The 20705-nt window shown below is 47.2% G+C and overlaps 1 protein-coding gene across 1 annotated transcript in view; it reads right to left on the bottom strand.

Annotated features, from left to right (window-relative positions):
• LOC139253809 (probable G-protein coupled receptor 139) overlaps positions 1-14803 on the bottom strand; it is a 16809-nt gene extending 2006 nt beyond the window's left edge. Inside the window, exons 1-3 of the mRNA XM_070873575.1 lie at positions 14765-14803; positions 7638-7769; positions 4804-5029 (exon numbers count right to left, since the gene is read on the bottom strand). Of these exons, the coding sequence (XP_070729676.1) occupies positions 4804-5029; positions 7638-7769; positions 14765-14803 (397 nt within the window). The remainder of the gene's footprint in view (positions 1-4803; positions 5030-7637; positions 7770-14764) is intronic.
• Positions 14804-20705: the final 5902 nt, after the last annotated feature.

Raw genomic sequence — 20705 nt, 5'->3', positions numbered from 1 at the left:
TATGAGATCCCCTCTCTTTCTTCTGACTCCATTGAATACAAGCCCTGTTGATCCAATCTTTCTTGATATGTCAGTCCCACCATCCCGGGAATCAGTCTAGTGATCCTTTGCTGCACTCCCTCAATAGCAAGAATGTCCTTCCTCAAGTTAGGAGACCAAAACTGTACACAATACTCCAGGTGTGGCCTCACCAAGGCCCTGTACAATTGTAGCAATACCTCCCTGCCCCTTTACTCAAATCTCCTTGCAATGAAGGCCAACATGCCATTTGCTTTCTTAACCGCCTGCTGTACCTGCATGCCAACCTTCAATAACTGATGTCCCATGACACCCAGGTCTCGTTGCACCTCCCCTTTTCCTAATCTGTCACCATTCAGATAATAGTCTGTCTCTCTGATTTTACCACCAAAGTGGATAACCTCACATTTATCCACATTATACTTCATCTGCCATGCATTTGCCCGCTCACCGAACCTATCCAAGTCACTCTGCAGCCTCATAGCATCCTCCTCGCAGTTCACACTGCCACCCAACTTAGTGTCATCCGCAAATTTGGAGATACTACATTTAATCGCCTCGTCTAAATCATTAATGTACAGTGTAAACAGCTGGGACGACAGCACAGATCCACTAGTCGCTGCCTGCCATTCTGAAAAATAGCCATTTGCTCCTACTCTTTGCTTCCTGTCTGACAACCAGTTCTCAATCCATGTCAGCACACTACCCCCAATCCTATGTGCTTTAACGTTGCACATTAATCTCTTGTGCGGGACCTTGTCGAAAGCCTTCTGAAAGTCCAAATATACCACATCAACTGGTTCTCCCTTGTCCACTCTACTGGAAACAACCTCAAAAAATTCCAAAAGATTTGTCAAGCATGATTTCCCTTTCACAAATCCATGCTGACTTGGACCTATCATGGCACCTCATTCCAAATGCGCTGCGATGACATATATGTGCAATAAAACCGATAACTCTAATCAAATTACACTTTTACCATTGAAGAATCAAATTAAATATGTTTGCCGGTGTTGTTGATGCACTTCAGTCCCTCGGGCACCCACCTCTCATGGAAGGCCGAGTACGTTCCGGTGGACACCGCGTGCTCCATCTCCAGGGAAACCTTGGCTTGAACGTTTCCGCGGAAGAGAGGGAGGCAGCCGGGCTGAACGATCCTCTCGACCGTCCGCTGCCTGGACCAGCTGATGGTCCACTTGGCCATGTTCGGAGCAGTCTGACGACGAGGATTCTGACCTCCCGCTCCGCTCCGCACGAGGGGCCCAAAGATCAGGAGTGTACAGCCGGAGGCAACAGATTTTTCCACTCTGTTTCTCGCTGAGAGACGCACTGAACTGTGACAGATCGGCATGGGACCAAATTGCAAATTCAAATTAAAGATTGGAAATAAATTAAAGAAATCTGGCTGAACGAACATTTTATTTGTGAATGTTAATGATGCTTGAAATCCTGTTCCACCCATCAGAAGCACTGCCATTAATGCAGAACTTGAGATGGTGACAAAGGAGACACTGACTGGAAATAAATCATCAGAGGATATTTACCCGGCTATAACATAGCGTGGACAGAACAGAGCGAACAGAGTTTCGCTTCCTCTATTCAACTCCAAGTGAGAACAAAAGAGGAGAAATTGGCTGATAAAAGTAAGGAATAAAATAATTAAAAATGGACGGAATCTTTTATGATTTCTGAATTATTGCATCACAGAAAATAACGGTAAAACATTCACAATAACTAAATATTCATGAACTTCAGGATCTCTGAGATGATTCCAATGATGCGATGATGGGACTTCCCAGATAGGGCTCCCATATCGCTTCAGGAGTTCACACCAACATCTCCATAGATTACACTGCTCCCTCCCTCAGTCTAGATATTTAAGGACCAGGTTCGCCTACATTACACTACACCCACCTCTGTCGAGAAATTTCATTCGCAGGTTCGCCTAACTTCCAGTGCTCTCACGTCGGTCCAGGGATTTCATTCCGAGAGCCAAATATTTTACTCCGCTCACGCCTCTGTGATTGGACCTGAGTCTTTGGAAAGAACATCTGATCTTGGCCGCAACTCCACTTCCGTGCCCACTCCACTCCACATAACCCTGAACTCCCTCCTCGTTTAAAAATCTGTTTATCTCCATTTAATAAGATTCATAGAAGCTGCCTCCACAGCTCTCTGTCGAAGAGAATTCGAAAGATTCACGCCCCCCTGAGAGAATAAATTGCTTCTCATTTGTAATTTAAATGGGCGATCCGTTATTCTGAACCTATGTCCCCTGGTTCTAGATTTCCCCCACTAGATGAAACATCATCTCTGCATCTACCCCATCAAGGCCCTATAGAATCTTACACATTTAAATAAGATCACCTCATAGTTTTCTAAACTCCAATGTATACACACCCATCCTGCTCAACCTTTATTCTTATAACTACATTTTCATCCCAGTAATCAACGTTGTGAACCTTCTCTGAACTGCCTCCAATGCAAGTAAATCCTTCCCCAACTAAAGTGACCAAACTGTACACAATACTCCAGCTGTAGTCTTATTGACAACCTGTATTGTTGTAGCAGGACTTCTATATTCTATCCCACTTGAAATAAAGCCAGATATTCAGCTGCCTTTTCTAATTGCTAGCTGTACCTACATGCTAACCTTCTGTGTTTTATGAACAAGAACCATTGACCAATCTGGACCACAGCAATTTGGAATCCCTCCCCATTTGATAATAATTTGCTTATTTATTTTTCATAACAAAGAAGATAACGTCACATTTTCCACATTATACCCCATCTGCCATTGTTTTAGCACATCCATTTAGCCTATCGATATGCCTTTGCAGATTTTTTTGCGTCCTCCTCACAACATGCTTTCAAACTTATCTTTGTATTATCAGTACTTCGATGCTGGTACACCTGGACAGTTCCATTGACGGGCCACATCTTCCGAATGCCTGACACAAGACTCGCAAGCAAGCGCTCTACTCGGAACTCCTACACATTTAAGCGAGCCCCAGGTGGGCAGAGGAAACTTTTGAATGAAACGATCAAAGCCTCCTTGATAAAATGCAACATCCCGACCGACAGCTGGAAGTCGCTGGCCCAAAACTGCCTGAAGTGGAGGACATGCATCCAGGAGGGCGCTGAGCACCTCGAGTCTCGTCGCCGAGAGCAAGCAGAGACCAAGCGCAGGAGTATGAAGGAGCATGCGGCAAACGAGCCCCACGTACCCTTTCCTTCAACCACTCTCTGTCCCACGTGTGACAGAGATTGTAATTCCCGTAATGGACTGTTCAGTTACATAAGAACTCATTTTTAGAGTGGAAGCAAGCCTTCCTCTATTTAAAGTGACTGTCTACGATGATGACGTTGTATCACCAGCAAAGATTTAACATTTAATATAGACTTTCAAAATTAGGATGGGTTTTGAGAGAGTGAGTAAGTCACAAATGTTTTCAGTTGCACAATGGTGCGTAACCAGAGGAGACAGGTTTAAGGTAATTGACAAAAGAACCACAGGAGAGATGGGAAGAGTGTTCTTTATGCAGTGAGCTGTTACAATCTGGAAAGCGATTTGTGAGAACACGGTGGAAGAAGATTCAATCGTTATTTTCGAAAGGGAATTGCTTAATTCGTGGAAGGAGATATATTTATATTTTTCTGGCTAAAGAGTTGGATATCTGAGATAGTTCTATCCAAGAGACGGCATGGACACTATGGACCGAGTTGACTTTCTTTCCTGTATTAATCTAACATTCTATGAGCAAGAGACAGAGAGAGTGAAATGTGGAGTGACAGAATGAAACTGACAGAGAGGAAGTGAGAAAGTTACAACGTGCCAGAATGAATGAGAACAAGAGAATAGAGAGAGTATGACTGGAGGACGTATAGAGGGAAGTAAATTAACATTTATTGGGCAATTGGTTAAATACTTGAAGGAGAAAAATTGCTTGACTATGGGAATCGAGCATGGGAATGGGACTAATTGGAGGGGGTGAGACCATGGTGGGATTTGAACACATGGATGAGAATAATAAAAATGAGGCATTACTTAATCGGGATCCAATGTTGGTCGAAGAGCAGATTGTTGATGGCTGAACAGGACTTAGTGGAGTTAGAATAGGAAGAGCAAATTATTTAGGTGAGCTCTAATTCATAGTGCACTGTAACTGCGAGGTGGGCAAGGAAAGCATTGCAATTGTCAATTCTTGTTCAACAAAGTCACTGAGCTATTGAGGCGAAGGAATGAGTTGGGCAGTATTATGGAGATGATAGTGGGCAGGACCAGTGATTCAAAGGAGAAGAGGTCAGAACTGAACTCAGGATAAAACAGAATGCCAAACTTGCGAACAATCTCGATCAGCCTCAGACATTGGCCACAGAGGGGACTGAGTCACTAGATATACAATGTGAGGAAGACTTGAAAAGATTTAAGTGACATACTCAGTAATATAGTGAAATATAGATTAGAGTTATATTTGCTGGATATAGAGACTTACAAGGAACACCAACAACAGCAAAGAGGGTGGAATAAATTAAAAGAACACTCGTACAATTAACAACGTATGCATAGTTAATAGCTGGATGCCGAGATGTTCCAGGAACAACTACTGAAGCAAAGATAGAAAGCAATTTACAAGTCTAGTAATACAGCGAAACATGGTTTGCAGAGTTAATAGTTGGATACAGAGACTACCAGGAACAACAAATGCAGCAAGGAGGGGGGAGTAAAATATGAAATCAGTAATACATTGAACAATGGTTACTGGAATAACTAGATAGACTTACCAGCAAAACCAACAACAGCAAGGACGGGATAGTAAATGTATTGAATAATACGAAATGCACAACGCATTCGCAATACTAATGATAGTTCCTCATAATGTGCAACAAGAAAGTTAAAATACAAGATGAAACTCTTGCCATGTGTTGTAACATTCCAATCCATTTTTTTCAGATTCTGATCCATTGTTGTAATATTCGAATCTACTGTTCTCAGATTCCGATTCCCTCTCTGTGGAGCAGTGCGATGATCGCTGTTAGTGCCAGAGGTAATGCTCTCACTGTGACGATGGGGCAACACATTGAAAGGAGTGCCTTATTAATATGAGCGAGAATAACTCCAGTGACACAATTCTGTAAATAGAGACTTATATTAATTACAGTCACTGAACAACCAGCTTCTGTAAACCCGTGGAGACTGATATTATATCAGTCCCTGAACAAACATTTTGAATTAACCCCTTTCAATCCAACACTTTATGTACCACAATAAGGTAGATCTCCTGGAGAAGTTTTGATCACCTGGATAAGTCGGGGCGGAATGTTGCCTGATACTTTTTCCGAAATTGACCTGAATTTTAAATTGGTTTTTGCCTCTGCCGGGAGATCACATGGCTCCGGTTGTTTTGGAGTGTAGAATATTTCAGTTTAAGGTGTGTCACAGTTGTGTGGCGCAGTCTGCTTGCGCTTGGTCATCTTTAATTTTCCCCATTGTTAATGGTTCAAAAGATTACATGTAAGCTTGAGGACTGCTGACCGATGGTCGTGTGAGTCTTTGTCGGCCGGTGCGGACACGATGGGCTGGAAATGGCCTCCTGTGTTGTAAATTTCTATGTTTCTATGTTTCTCTATAACTGGTCCGAATGGGATGTATGAGTGTTGCTGAGTGAAGGAATGATGGAAATAGCTCAGGCCAGAATCATTAATCCTCCTTGGATATGTCAGTGGTGACAGAGGACTGGAGGTTCGCAAATGGTACAACCTGTTCAAAAAAGGAAAGAGGGATAAAATCTGTAGCTACAGGCCACTCAGACTAACGTCTGTGGTGGGGAAACTTCTAGAGGCCATAAGCCGGTATGCAATTAGTTGTCTCTTGGAAAAACCTGGATTAATAAATGACAACCAGCACAAATTGTGTTAATGTCGAAGTGTATCTGAAAAACCTGATTGTGTTTTTTGATGTAATAACCTAACGGTTTGATGAGCGTAGTGCAGCTGATGTTGTGTATAACGACTTTCAAAAGACGTTTGATAAAATGTCACTTCATCGACTTGATAGGGAAACTGAACCTCATGGAATTAAAGGAACAGTAGCTTGGTGGATACAACATTGGCACCCGAACAAATAACAGAGAGTGGCGGTGAAAAGTTGCCGTTCAGACAGAAGGGAAGTATACAGTGTTGAAACCTAGAGTTCCATATTAGTATCAGTGCTCTTTCTGATAGAGATTAATAGCCAGGACCTAAGTCTAAAGGCATAATTGCAAAGTTGCAGATGTCCCGAAACTCAGAAAGGTAGTAAGCAGTGGGGAGCATAGCAGACATCAGGAGCACAGCGATATTCTGGTTAAATGGGATACACATGGCAGGTAAAATTAAACATGTGTGAAGTGATAAATTTTGGGAAGGAACATGACAAGATGCAATATAAGTTAAAACATAAATTTTTTTAATGGTGTGTTGGTGCAGAGACACCTGGGAGTCGATGTGCACAAACCTTTGAAGGTGCCAGGGCAAGTTAATAAAACTGTTAAAAACGCAGGAAGAATCTTTGACTTTATGAATCATCGCTTATGGTAGCAAAGTGATTGTGCTACTGTACTAATGATCCAGAGACCTGGACTAAAGATCCAATGGCATGAGTTCAGATCCCACCATCTGTGCAAATTAAGGTGAATTAAATAAATCTAGAATTAAAATATTGTGTCAGCAATGGTGACCGTGTGGATCTCGATTGTCATTACCCATCCAATTCAATAACGTGTTTTCGGGATGGAAATCACCCGTCCTTACATAGACTGGCATATATATGACCCCAGTCCCACAGCAATATGGTTAACTCTAAATAGCCCTCCAGATGTAATCGATGCATTCACCAGCAGCGTTAAGGGGGAATTTGGGATGGACAATAAATGCTGCCCACACCACCGATTCACACAAAATGAAGGTGCAATAAAAATCTGTTAAACATCGGTTAATCTCTGCATGACGATTCGGCAGCACACATTAGGAAAGCCTTGGAGAAGGTGTGGAAGAGATTTAATCACCATCATAGGCAGTACCTCGAAATCGGGGATTGCTTGCTTCAACTCTAAAAGTGAGTTCTTAGGTGATTGAACATATATGGGAATTACGGTCTCTGTACCAGGTCGGGTAGATAATGGTAGAGGGAAAGGGTGGGTGGGAGTGGTTTGCCGCACACTCCTTCCGCTCTCTGCGCTGGTTTGCTGCATGCTCTTGGCGACGAGCCTCGAGGTGTTCAGCGACCTCCCAGATGTTCATCCTCCATTAGCGCAGTCTTTGCCCAGGGACTCCCAGCTGTGACTGGGAATTTTGCTCTTTTTCAAGGAGACTTTGACGGAGTCCTTGCAACGTTTGCTCTGCCCACGTGGCGCCTATTTGCCTTCGAGGAGTTCCAAGTAGAGCGCATGCTTTGTGAGTCTCGTTTCAGGCATGCGGACAATGTGGCCCGCCCAGCGGAGCTGATCAATTGTGCTCAGTGCTTCGCTGTGGGGATGCTGGCCTGATCGAGGGCGCTAACGTCTGACATCCCAAGGGGTCTGCAGGATCTTGAGGTGCCATAGGTATTTATCCAGTAATTTGTGGTAACTACTTCATACTGTCCACGTTTGTGATCCGTAAAGTAGGCTGGCTATGTCTTCATTCCCGTAGACCATGAGGTTGGTGCCAGATTTTATGGCGTGATCTTCCAACACTCTCTTCCTCATGTGACCGAAGGCTGCGCTGGTGCACTGGTACCCGCAGAGAGAGTTATAAGGAGACAGAAGCAACTGTGATTTTTCCCGTTCGATCAGAGAATATTAAGGAGAGATTTAATAGAGGTTTTCAAGATTATGAGGGCTTTGGATAAAGTAACTGAAGAGAAACTCTGCCAGTGGTAAAAGAGTTGTTAACCAGAGGGAAGAGTATTACGAAAATTAGCAGAGGGAAGATGAGGAGAATTTCTCTTACACTGCGAGTTTGCATGACCTGGATTGTTCTCGCTGAAAATGGGATGGAAGCAGATTTAACAATAACTGTTAAAATTTGCAGATGACACAAAGATGAGTGGGAAATCGGTTTGTGTCGAGGACACAGAGAGGCTGCAAAGAGATTTAGATATGTTAAGCGAATGGGCTAAGGTTTGGCAGATGGAATACAATGTCGGAAAATGTGGGGTCATCCACCTTGGAAAAAAAAACAGTGAAAGGGTATATTATTTGAATGCGGAGAAATTACAACATGCTTCGATGCAGAGGGACCTGGGGGTCCTTGTGCTTGAATCCCAAAAAGTTAGTTTGCAGGTGCAGCAGGTAATCTGGAAGGCGAATGGAATGTTGGCCTTCATTACGAGAGGGATGGAATACAAAAGCAGGGATGTCTTTCTGCAACTGTACAGAGTATTGGCGAGGCCGCACCAGGAGTACTGCGTGCATTTCTGGTCACCTTACTTAAGGTAGGATATACTAGCTTTGGAAGGGGTGCAGAGACGATTCACTTGGCTGATCCCGGAGATGAGGGGGTTACCTTATGATGATAAATTGAGTAGACGATGTCTTTACTCGTTGGAGTTCGGAAGGATGAGGGGTGGTCTTATGGAAAAATGTAAAATAATGAAATGGATAGACAAGATAGAGATAGTGTGGGGAGGGGTCGCGGTTAGGTTGTGTGTGGGGGTCTCGGTTAGGTTTTGTGTTTGTGGGGGGGTCACGGTTATGTTGTGTGTGCGGGTCTCGGTTAGGTTGTGTGTGCGGGGGGTGGTCACGCTTGGGTGGTGTGTGTTTGTGTGGGGGGGGGTCTTGAATAGGTTGTATGGGAGGGACCGGTAGGTTTTGTGTGCGGGGTGTCACGGTTAGGTTGTGTGTGGGGGGGTCACGGTTAGGTTGTGTGTGGGGGGTCACGGTTAGGTTGCGTGTTGGGGGGTCACGGTTAGGTTGTGTGTGGGGGGGTCACGGTTAGGTTGTGTGTTGGGGGGTCACGGTTAGGTTGTGTGTGGGGCGGGTCACGGTTAGGTTGTGTGTGGGGGGGTCACGGTTAGGTTGTGTGTGGGGGGGTCACGGTTAGGTTGTGTGTTGGGGGGTCACGGTTAGGTTGTGTGTGGGGGGGGTCACGGTTAGGTTGTGTGTTGGGGGGTCACGGTTAGGTTGTGTGTGGGGGGGTCACGGTTAGGTTGTGTGTGGGGGGGTCACGGTTAGGTTGTGTGTTGTGGGGTCACGGTTAGGTTGTGTGTGAGGGGGTCACGGTTAGGTTGTGTGTGGGGGGGTCTCGGTTAGGTTGTGTGTGTGGGGGGTCTCGGTTAGGTTGTGAGTGTGGGGGGGGTCTCGGTTAGGTTGTGTGTGTGTGGGGGGTCTCGGTTAGGTTGTGTGTGTGGGGGGTCTCGGTTAGGTTGTGTGTGTGGGGGGGGTCTCGGTTAGGTTGTGTGTGTGTGGGGGGTCTCGGTTAGGTTGTGTGTGTGGGGGGGTTTCGGTTAGGTTTAATGTCGGGGGTGTCACGGTTAGGTTGTGTGTGTGTGGGGGGTCTCGGTTAGGTTGTGTGTGTGGGGGGGTTTCGGTTAGGTTTAATGTCGGGGGTGTCACGGTTAGGTTGTGTGTGTGGGGGGTCTCGGTTAGGTTGTGTGTGGGGGGGGGTTTCGGTTAGGTTTAATGTCGGGGGTGTCACGGTTAGGTTGTGTGTGTGTGGGGGATCACAGTTAGGTTGTGTGCGTGTGGGGGGGCTCGGTTAGGTTGTGTGTGTGGGGGGGGGTTTCGGTTAGGTTGTGTGTGTGGGGGGGGTTTCGGTTAGGTTTAATGTCGGGGGTGTCACGGTTAGGTTGTGTGTGTGTGGGGGATCACAGTTCGGTTGTGAGCGTGTGGGGGGGGCTCGGTTAGGTTGTGTATGGAAGTGTCTCGGTTGGGTTGTGTGTGGGCGGGGGGGGACTGTTAGGTTTTGTGTGTGGGTGGGGGGTTCGTTTAGGTTTAATGTCGGGGGTGTCACGGTTAGGTGGTGTGTGTGTGGGGGATCACAGTTTGGTTGTGTGCGTGTGGGGGGGGGCTCTGTTAGGTTGTGTATGGAGGTGTCTCGGTTGGGTTGCGTGTGGGTGGTGTGTCTCGGTAAGGTAGTGTGTGGGGTGTGGTGTCGGTTAGGTTGTGTGTGTGGGGGGGTTCTCGGTTAGGTTGTGTGTGGGGGGTGGTGTCGGTTAGGTTGTTTGTGTGGGGGGGGTTCTCGGTTAGGTTGTGTGAGTGTGGCGGGGTCTCTGTTAGATTGTGTGGTAGTGGTCTCGGTTAGGTTACTGGTGGAGGAGTCTCATTTAGGATGTGTGGGTGTGGTCTTCGTTCGGTTGCGTGTGTGGGTGGGGTGTCTCAGTTAGGTTGCGTGTGGCGGGGTCTCGGTTGGGTTGTGTGGGGCTGGTCTCAGTTAGGTTGTGTGTGTCAGGGTCTCGGTTAGGTTGTGTGGGGCTGGTCTCAGTTAGGTTGTGTGTGTCAGGGTCTCGGTTAGGTTGTGTGGGGGTGGTCTCAGTTAGTTTGTGTGTGTCAGGGTCTCGGTTAGGTTGTATGAGGGTGGTCTTGGTTAGGTTGCATGTGGGGGTGTGTCTCGGTTACGATGTGTGTGTGTGTGTGTGGGGGGGGGCTTTCGGTTAGGTTGTGTGTGTGGGGGGTCTCGGTTAGGTTGTGTGTGTGGTGGGGGGTTTCGGTTAGGTTGTGTGTGTGGGGGGTCTCGGTTAGGTTGTGTGCGTGAGTGGTGGTCTCGGTTAGGTTGTGTGTGTGGGCGGTGTCTCGGTTAGATTGTGTGGGGAGGGGATCTCGGTTATTTTGTGTGTGTGTGTTGGGGGGTCTCGTATAGTTTATGTGTGGGGGGTCCTCGGTTAGGTTGTGTGTGGGGTCTCTGTTATGTTGTGTGTTTGTGGGGGTGTCTCGGTTCGGTTGTGTGTGTGTGGGGTTTCAGTTATGTTGTGTGTGGGGGGTGGGCTCTTTAATTTTTGTTGCTTTTATGGATCGAATAGTCGGGTCAATTCGCTGTTGGTTATTTTAGGGCCTAGTGCCGATTAAAAGCCTCAGGCTGGAATTAAGGTTCGGCCGAGGGTGCAGTGTTGTTCCCGGCGAAGGGATTTGTCTCCGGATTTTGAAGGTGGTTGATTTTAAATTGCTATTACCTTCTTTCGGGAAGATTGATTGATGTACGTTGATGTGCTGATTTGTATTTTGAAGATTTTATATGTTATTAGTTGTTTTTTGTTATTTTTGTATTTATTTTAACAATGTCTGTTTTTGGGTGAGGATTGTTTTAATGATTAATTCGGTTTTAGGATGGGGAAGGTGGGATTATTTTAATTGTTAATAGTCTTAGCAGGTTGATCAGTGTCCATGCCACGTTGGAGGACCACGTGGGGGGAGGGGGAGGTAGAATTTAGGAAGCACTTTTTCCTTTGATTGTTTTAAAATTTATTTTCTGAAATCATGTGTGTGTCATCATCACAGGCAGTTCTGGGAATCGAGGAAGACTTGCTTCCATTCTAAAAGTGAATTCTCAGGTGACTGAACATTCGAGGATCCGCAAGATCCTGCAAATCCCCTGGGAGGACAGTGCCACCAACGTTAGCGTCCTCGACCAGACCAACATCCCCAGGGTTGAAGCACTAACCACACTCGATCAGCTCCGCTGGGCAGGCCAAAGTGTTGGCCTGCCCGACACGAGACTCCCAAAGCAAGCGCTCTACTCTGAACTTCTTCACAGCAAACGAGCCAAAGTTGGGCAGAATAAACGTTGCAAGTACACCCTCAAAGCCTCCGTGATAAAGTGCAATATCTCCACTGACACCTGGGAGTCCCTGGCCAAAGACCGCCCTAAGGGCAGGAAGTGTATCGGGGAGGGCACTGAGCAGCTCGAGTCTCGTCGCCGAGAGCATGCTGAAATCAAACGCAGGCAGCGGAAGGAGCGTGCGGCAAACCCGTTCCACCCATCCTTTATCTCAACCACTGTCTGTTCCACCTGTGACAAGGACTGTGGTTCTCGTATTGGACTGTTCAGCCACCTAAGGACGCATTTTACGAATGAATGCAAGTTTTTCTCGATTCCGAGGGACTGCCTATGAGGAACAGTCCAATACGAGAATCACAGTCCCTGTCACGGATGGGTCAGACAGTCGGTGATTGTACTGGAGTGTGGGGCTGGTTTGCCGCGTGCTCCTTCCGCTGCCTGCGCTAGATTTCTGCATGCTCTCGGCGACGAGACTCGAGGTGACCCTCGAGGTGTGCGTGTACGTAGTGGTTCGATGGCAATAGTTTTCTGTTGGGCAGCGGGGGACGGGGAGCAGAGAAATATCAGTCCCGCACCAAACGCTTATCCTACTAGTTCTAAATAGCAGTACAATTAGAGCTGGTATGCAGAACATCTTTTGTTAAGAAGGGAAATAAGAACATAAGAATTAGGAACAGGAGTAGGCCATCTAGCCCCTCGAGCCTGCTCCGCCATTCAATAAGATCACAGCTGATCTGGCCGTGGACTCAGCTCCACTTACCCGCCCTCTCCCCATAATCTTTAATTCCCTTATTGGTTAAAAATCTATCTATCTGTGACTTGAATACATTCAATAAGCTAGCCTCTACTGCTTCCTTGGGCAGACAATTCCACAGATTCAGAACCACTGGGAGAAAAAATTCCTTCTCAAATGAGAGAGAGGCTTTTTTTTCAAGAAAAAGACTGACACGGTGGGTTGGAAGTGTGGAGAGAGTGAGGGAGAAGTTTCCCAAGGGTTGGGGGAGAAAAGTATGTTGGGGTTTCTGGTGGGGATGGGGTGGGGTTTACCCTCAATTCATGATCCATCGTCTTGATGGCTAATTATAGTCGAGAGGCCAAATGTTTCGCCCTTACTGGGGCTTCATCAGAGACCAGGAAAAGCAAACGGGTCGTGGGGCTCAAGGGTCAGAGGGTATCAGATCGAGAAACTTACATTGAGAGGTTATGGAGAGTTTAGAGCTCCACTAGGTTAGGGTTCGGTTTCAAGGTTTTTGGGTTGTGGTCTGCACTGTTATGTTTTATGTTAGGGTTAGATTTTAGCGGGGGTTCGGGTCCTGGGTTAGGGTTTGGTTTTGGGGTAGGAGTCTGTGTTTACAAGTTTTGGGTTTAGGTTTCTGAGGGTTAGGATTTCGTTTTAGGGTTAGGATTTGGGGCTGGGGGCTAGATTTTAAACTTCTGCTTCGGGGTCGTTCTTAGGGAGTTGGGGCCGAACTAGGTTTTGGGGCTGGAGTCTGGAAAAATGATTTCTTGGGGCTCGAGTTAATTTTATGGTCCTGGGTTAGGATTTGGTTTTGGGGCTGGGGTCTGTGTTTACAAGTTTTACCTATAGGTTTATGAGGGATCGGGTCTGGAGTTCGGGTCAGTTATTTTCTTTATTTTAAATTATTTGAATTAAGAGTATGATTCTTTCTGTTCTGGTTACTTCTTTTTTGTTATCGGATTCTCTGTTCATGTTTGGGATTATTTAGGGTTTATTGTTACATGCTGGGAACTAGGATTTGCTTCAGGTTTGGGCACAGGCCTGAGAGTTCGGCTATTCTCTCACAGGGCCGCCCCTCACAGCGCCACTGCTCACAGTGCCGCCCATCACAGAGAAATGATCTGGGCTTGGGTATATGGGGCACGTGATTGAAATTTCTAGGGAACGCCAGAAAGCCCCATGGCCAACTGTGAAGTGGAGGTTAAGTGCTTTCATTGTCAATACACAGGTTAGTAATTGGGGCAGGTCGATGTGAAATGAAATTTAATGCAGAGAAATATGCTGCGATAGATTTTGGGAGGAAAGTAAAGGGAGGAAATGTACAATAAATGGTAAAACTTTCAATGGAGCATGGGAACAAAGAGATTTATGGTTGTAAGCTTCAGGCTAATTCCTTGTCTTACTGAATATCGAGAGTGTTAAATAGGTGTGCTTGTATTTACTCTGTACAGCCACCAGAGGGCTCATCCCCTGGGGTTCCAAGGGATCCCATAATCCCTTGGTGTCACACGTATTTAAGGGGGCTTCACAGGTTTGATAGGCACTCTGGAGACCTGCAATAAAAGACTAAGGTCACACTTTACTTTGAGCTCACAGTGTTCAGTCTGACGCTTTCTCCATACACACCAACTGGCCACAAGATACAAACAGCGAACCCAAAGATGCAGAGAACAGTGAGCATCCTGGAGAAATTCTCGGAGGGAGAAGTTTGGGAAACATTTGTGGAACGACTCGACCAATACTTCGTGGCCAACGAGCTGAATGGGGAAGAGAGCACTGCCAAAGGAAGGGCGATCCTCCTCACCGTCTGTGGGGCACCGACGTATGGCCTCATCAAGAATCTGCTTTCTCCAGCGAAACCCACAGAGAAATCGTACGACGATTTGTGCACACTGGTCCGAGAGCATTTAAATGCGAAGGAAAGCGTTTTGATGGCGAGGTACCGGTTCTATAACTACAAAAGGTCTGAAGGCCAGGAAATGGCGTGTTATTTCGCCGAGCTAAGAAGCCTTGCTGGACATTGCGAATTTGAAGGACATTTGGAGCATATGCTTCGAGACTTATACATAGTTGGCATTGGCCACGAGACTATGCTTCGCAAACTTTTGACTGTAGAGACCCCAACCTTGAGTAAGGCCACAGCGATAACCCAGGCGGACATTGCCATCAGTGACAATACGAAGCAAATCTCTCAACACACAAATGCTGCTCCAAGTACTGTGAACAAATTGATGTTGTTTTTGAATCATAATGTACAGGGCAGGTCAAACATACCTGCAGCTGCACGTCCGCAGATGACTCAAAGTCCATCATCTTGTTGGCGCTGACGTGGTAGTCATCGATTCCATTGATGCCGATTCAAAGAGTACGTTTACAAGGGCTGTGCAACAATGGGACATGTCCAACGAGTGCGCAGGCAAGCTGCAAAACTTCTTCAACCTGCAAACCACCATGTTGCAGAGGAGAACATATCCATAGAGGATCACGATGAACCAGAGCCTCAGACCGAGGAGGCAGAGATACATGCAGTGCAAACATTCACCACGAATTGTCCACCGATAATGCTTAATGTTGAACTTGTTGAACTAAATGGAATCCCGGTGTCAATGGAGCTGGAAACATGGGTGAGCCAGTCCATCATGGGCGAAAAGACTTTCGAAATTTTGTGGTGCAACAAGGCCTCAAGCCCAGTCAAAGCTCCAGTTCGCACGAAACTAAGAGCTTACACGAAAGAACTGATTCCTGTAATAGGCAGTGCTACCATAAAGTTATCCTATGATGGAGCGGTGCACAAGCTACCACTCTGCTTTTACCGGGCGATGGTCCCATGCTGCTCGGCAGGAGCTGGCTGGGAAAGACACGCTGGAACTGGGACGACATCCGAGAGCTATCGCCCGTTGACGACACTCCATGGGCACAGGTCTTAAACAAATTTCCTTCGCTGTTCGAATCAGGCATCGGGAAATACCAAGGAGCAAAAGTGCAGATCCACCTAATTCAGGGGGCACGGCCCATCCATCACAAGGTGAAAGCAGTACTGCACATGATGAGAGAAAAGGGTAGAAATCGAGCTCGACCAGCTACAAAGAGAGGGCATCATCTCACCGATCAAGAGAGTGAGAGAGAGAGAGAAACACAGAGAGAGAGAGAGAAGGCGAGAGTGAGATAGAAGGCGAGAGAGTTCCAGTCCTCAAGGGAGACCACAATGTCAGAATCTGTGGCGATTACAAAGTAACTATCAATCGTTTCTCCCTGCAGGATCAATACCCACTTCCAAAAGCCGACGACCTCTTTGCAGCGCTGGCGTGAGGAAAGGCGTTCACGAAGCTGGATCTGACCTCAGCCTACTTGAGGTAGGAACTGGAGAAATCATTGAAGGCTCTCACCGGCATCAACACGCACAAAAGTATTTTTGTTTGTAACAGAAGCCCGTTTGGAATTCGATCGGTGGCGACGATATTCCAGAGAAACATACAAAGTTTACTGAAGTCGGTCCCGCACACCGTGGTCTTCTAGGACGACAACTTGTACACAGGTCGGAACACAGACGAGCAGCTGCAGAGTCTGGAGGAGGTTCTTAGTCGACTCAACCGCATGGGGCTCACCTTAAAATGCTCAAAGTGCGTTTTCCTGCCGCCTGAAGTGGACTACTTGGGAAGGAGGAATGCGGCGGACCGCATCAGACCCATCAAAGCGAAGACGGAGGCAATCGAGAACGCACCGAGGCCACAGAACGTGGCGGGGCTGCGGTCATTCCTGGGACTCTTGAATCACTTTGGTAACTTCTTTCCAGGTCTCAGCACCCTGCGAGAAGCACTCCATGTCTCACTAGAAAAGGGGCGAATGGGTTTGGGGCAAAATCCAAAAAAGGGCCTTTATAAAAGCGAGAAACTTGTGATGATCGAACAAATTGCCTGTGTTGTATGATCCATGTAAACGTTTGGTACGAGCATGTGATGCGTCGTCATACGGTGTCGGGTGTGTATTGCAACAAGCTAATGATTTCAGGAAACTGCAACCGGTGGTTTATGCATCCAGGAGTCTGTCTAAGGAGTCTGTCTGCAGAATGACTGGAAACGCAGTGTTAGCGCGTGTCTATGGGGTAAAGAAAATGGATCAATACCTGTTTGGGCTAAAATTTCGAATTAGAAACTGAACATAAGCCACTTATACCCCTGTTTTCCGAGAGTAAAGGGATAAATACAAACGCATCAGCCCGCATCCAGAGATGGCCGTTCATGTTGTCGGCATCCAACCATGCCATCCGCCACAGTCCAGGCACAGAAACCTGCGCCGATGCTCTCAGTAGGCTACCATTGCCCACCACGGGGGTGGAAATGGGCAGCCTGCAGATATAGCCAAGGTTATGGAAGCATTTGAGAGTGAGAAATCACCCATCACAGGACAAGCAGGACCTCTTATATCCTTAGTCAAAAGCTGTGTGCTTCACGAGAGTTGTTCCAGTGTCCCAGTGGAAATGCAGGAAGATATAAAGCCATTCCAGTGGCGCAAAGATGAAATGTCTATATCGGCAGACTGCCTGCTGTGAGGCAATCGAGTAGTGGTCCCCAAGAAGGGCAGAGGCACCTTCATCAATTACCTCCAAGTACCCGCACAGGCATCAGAATGATGAAAGTGATAGGCAGATCCCACGTGTGGTGGCACAGTATCGATGCGGACTTAGAGTCCTGCGTTCACAGATGTAACGCATGCTCGCAGTTAAGCAATGTACCCAGGGAGGCGCCTCTAAGTTTAAGGTCTTGGCTAGGGTATACTTCGACTATGCCGGCCCATGCTTGGTAAAATGTTCCTTCTGGTTGTAGACGCGTACTCCAAGTGGATTGAATGTGAGATATTGTCGGCTAGCAAGTCTGCTGCCACCACTGAAAGCCTGCGGGACATCTTTGCCACACACAGCTTACCCGATGTTCTGTTGAACGACAACGGGCCATGTTTTCCCAATGCTGAGTTCAAAGAATTCATGAATCATAACGGGATCAAGCATGTCAAATCTGTGCCGTGTCAACCAGCGTCCAATGGTCAGGCAGAGAGAGCAATGTAAACCATCAAGCAAGTCTTGAAGAGGGTCACTGAAGGCTCACCCCAGACTCGCTTATCCCGAGTCCTGTTTAGCTACCGCACGAGACCCTGCTCGCTCACTGGGATCCCACCTGCTGAACTGCTCATGAAAAGAGCACTTGAGACAAGGCTGTTGTTAGTACACACTGAAATACATAAACAGGTAGAGAGCAGGCGGCTTCAACAAAGTGCGCACCATGACAGCACAAATGTGTCACGCGATATTGAATTCAGTGATCCTGTATTTGTATTAAATTATGGACCAGGTCCCAAGTGGCTTCCCGGCACTGTCGTGGCCAAAGAGGGGAGCAGGGTGTGTCGGGTCAAACTTTCAAATGCACTCATTCACCGGAAACACTTGGACCAAATCAAACTCAGATTCACGGACTATCCTGAGCAACCCACATTGGACCCTTCATTTTTTGATCCACCAACACACCACACGCTAGTGGGAACTGACACCACATTGATCACGAAGCAGAACGCATCACCCACAGCAGCCCTGCAGGACACAACACACCAGGCAGCCCAGCAAGGCCAGCTGCACAGCAGCCCAGCGAGGACCCAAAAAATGATTCAACTACACCAGCTTTCACACCGAGATGATCAACCAGGATAATAAGGGCCCCAGATCGACTCCCATTGTCAATAGTTATACTATTTGCGTGAATGTTGTTATATATGTGGGCTGGTAGTTACACTGTGCAGCCACCAGTAGGCGCATTCCCCGGAATGCCAAGGGATCCCATAATCCCTTGGGAGCACAGATATTTCAGAAGGCTTCACAGGTTGGAGAGGCAGTCTGGAGACCTGCAATAGAAGACTAAGGTCACACTTTACTTTGAACTCACAGTGTTCAGTCTGACTCTTTCTCCATACATTAGTCTTACATCATAATTTCAATTTTCCCGCCAATCTCATTGCCTGTATCTTGCGGTGCTCACTGGGCAGAAGGCTGCAAATGTACCTGCAGACGCTGTGTGATCCCGAACCTCTCTCTCAAATAAAGTCTCTCCAACTTTATTCTCTTTCTTTGCTTTCTGTGTGTGCACAGTAAAAACGGAACGACTGTCTGTTTGTCACATAGGCCCCAGGCTTTAGGTATCACTCCCAGAGTTTGAGCTCCCTGGACTTTCTGTGCCATATCTAATCCGTGCTGTAGCTGCCCTTGCATTGTGTGATGGAACAGTGTAGATGGTGTTTTGCTCTGTATCTAACCCGTGCTGGACCTGCCCTGGGAGTGTGTTGGTACTTTGCAGATGGGACTGTACTCTCTGTATCTAACCCATGCTGTACATGCTCCGGGAGTGTTTGACGGGACAGTGTTCAGGGAGCTTTACTCTGTATCTAACCCGTGCTGTACCTCACCTGGGAGTGTTTGATGGGACAGTGTAGAGGGAGCTTTACTCTGTATCTAACCCCCTGTACATGCCCTGGGAGTGTTTCATGGGACAGTGTAGAGAGAGCTTTACTCTGTATCTAACCCCCTGTATCTGCCCTGGGAGTGTTTGATGGGACAGTGTAGCCGGAAAGTTACTCTGTATCTAACCCCCTCTACCTGTCCTGGGAGTGTTTGATGGGACAGTGTAGAGTGAGCTTTACTCTGTATCTATTCCGTGTTGTACCTGCCCTGGGAGTGTTTGATGGAACAGTGTAGCCGGAGATTTACTCTGTATCTAACCCGTGTTGTACCTGCCCTGGGAGTGATTGATGGGACAGTGTAGCCGGAGATTTACTCTGGATCTAACCCGTGCTCTACCTGCCCTGGGAGTTTTTGATGGGAAAGTGTAGCCGGAGATTTACTCTGGATCTAACCCATGCTGTGCCTGCCTTGGGAGTGTTTGATGGGATAGTGCAGAAGGAGCTTTACTCTGTATCTAACCCGTGCTGTACCTGCCCTGGGAGTGTTTGATGGGACAGGTTAGAGGGAGCTTTACTCTGTATCTAACCCCCTGTACCTGCCCTGGGAGTGTTTGATGGGACAGTGTAGAGAGAGCTTTACTCTGTATCTAACCCTCTCTACCTGCCCTGGGAGTGTTTGATGGGACGTGCAGAGGGAGCATAACTCTGTATCTAAACCCCTGTACCTGCCTTGGGAGTGTTTGATGGGACAGTGTAGAGGGAGCATAACTCTGTATCTAACCCCCTGTACCTGCCTTGGGAGTGTTTGATGGGACAGTGTAGAGGGAGCTTTACACTGTATCTAACCCGTGCTGTACCTGCCCTGGGAGTGTTTGATGGGACAGTGGAGCCGGAGGTTTACTCTGTATCTAACCCGTGTTGTACCTGACCTGGGAGTGATTGATGGGACAGTGTAGCCGGAGATTTACTCTGGATCTAACCCGTGCTGTACCTGCCCTGGGAGTGTTTGATGGGAAAGTGTAGCCGGAGATTTACTCTGGATCTAACCCGTGCTGTACCTGCCCTGGGAGTGTTTGATGGGATAGTGCAGAGAGAGCTTTAATTTGTATCGGACCCGTGCTGTACTTGCCTTGGGAGCGTTTCATGGGAAAGTGTAGAAGGAGCTTTTCTCTGTGTTTAACCAGTGCTGCAACGGCCCTGGGAGTGTTTGATGGGACAGTGTAGAGGGAGCTTAACTCTGTATCTATCCCCGTGCTGTACTTGCCCTGGGAGTGTTTGATGGGTCAGTGTAGAGGGAGCTTTACTCTGGGTCTCATCTGTGCTGTACCTGCCCTGGGAGTGTTCGATGTGACAATGTAGAGGGAGCTTTACTCTGTATCTAACCCCCTGTACCTGCCCTGGGAGTGTTTGATGTGACAATGTAGAGAGAGCTTTACTCTGTATCTAACCCCCTGTACCTGCCCTGGGAGTGTTTGATGGGACAGTTTAAAAGGAGATTTACTCTGACACGTTCTATAATCTATCAGACGTTGATGCATCAGAGTATTTCTCTTTAACATAACCTGGCACGTGAAGGACCATAATATTAAAAGAGACTGCATGTGCCGCCTGTTCGCTGTGCAGTCATATCGCCTCTGCAGCATGACGTAAAAAGGCTGGGGGAATTGTGTCGTTACAATGATAGGACACTAGGTGGCGCAGCGGCTCCTTCACCGAAGGGATTGGATTCAAACACAACCCAGACAGGACGGGTGATGAATAACTCTCAGGGGAA

This window comes from Pristiophorus japonicus, unplaced genomic scaffold (genome assembly GCF_044704955.1).
Source record: "Pristiophorus japonicus isolate sPriJap1 unplaced genomic scaffold, sPriJap1.hap1 HAP1_SCAFFOLD_513, whole genome shotgun sequence".
NCBI lineage: Eukaryota > Metazoa > Chordata > Chondrichthyes > Pristiophoridae > Pristiophorus > Pristiophorus japonicus.
This window is presented reverse-complemented; position numbering and strand designations above follow the sequence as displayed.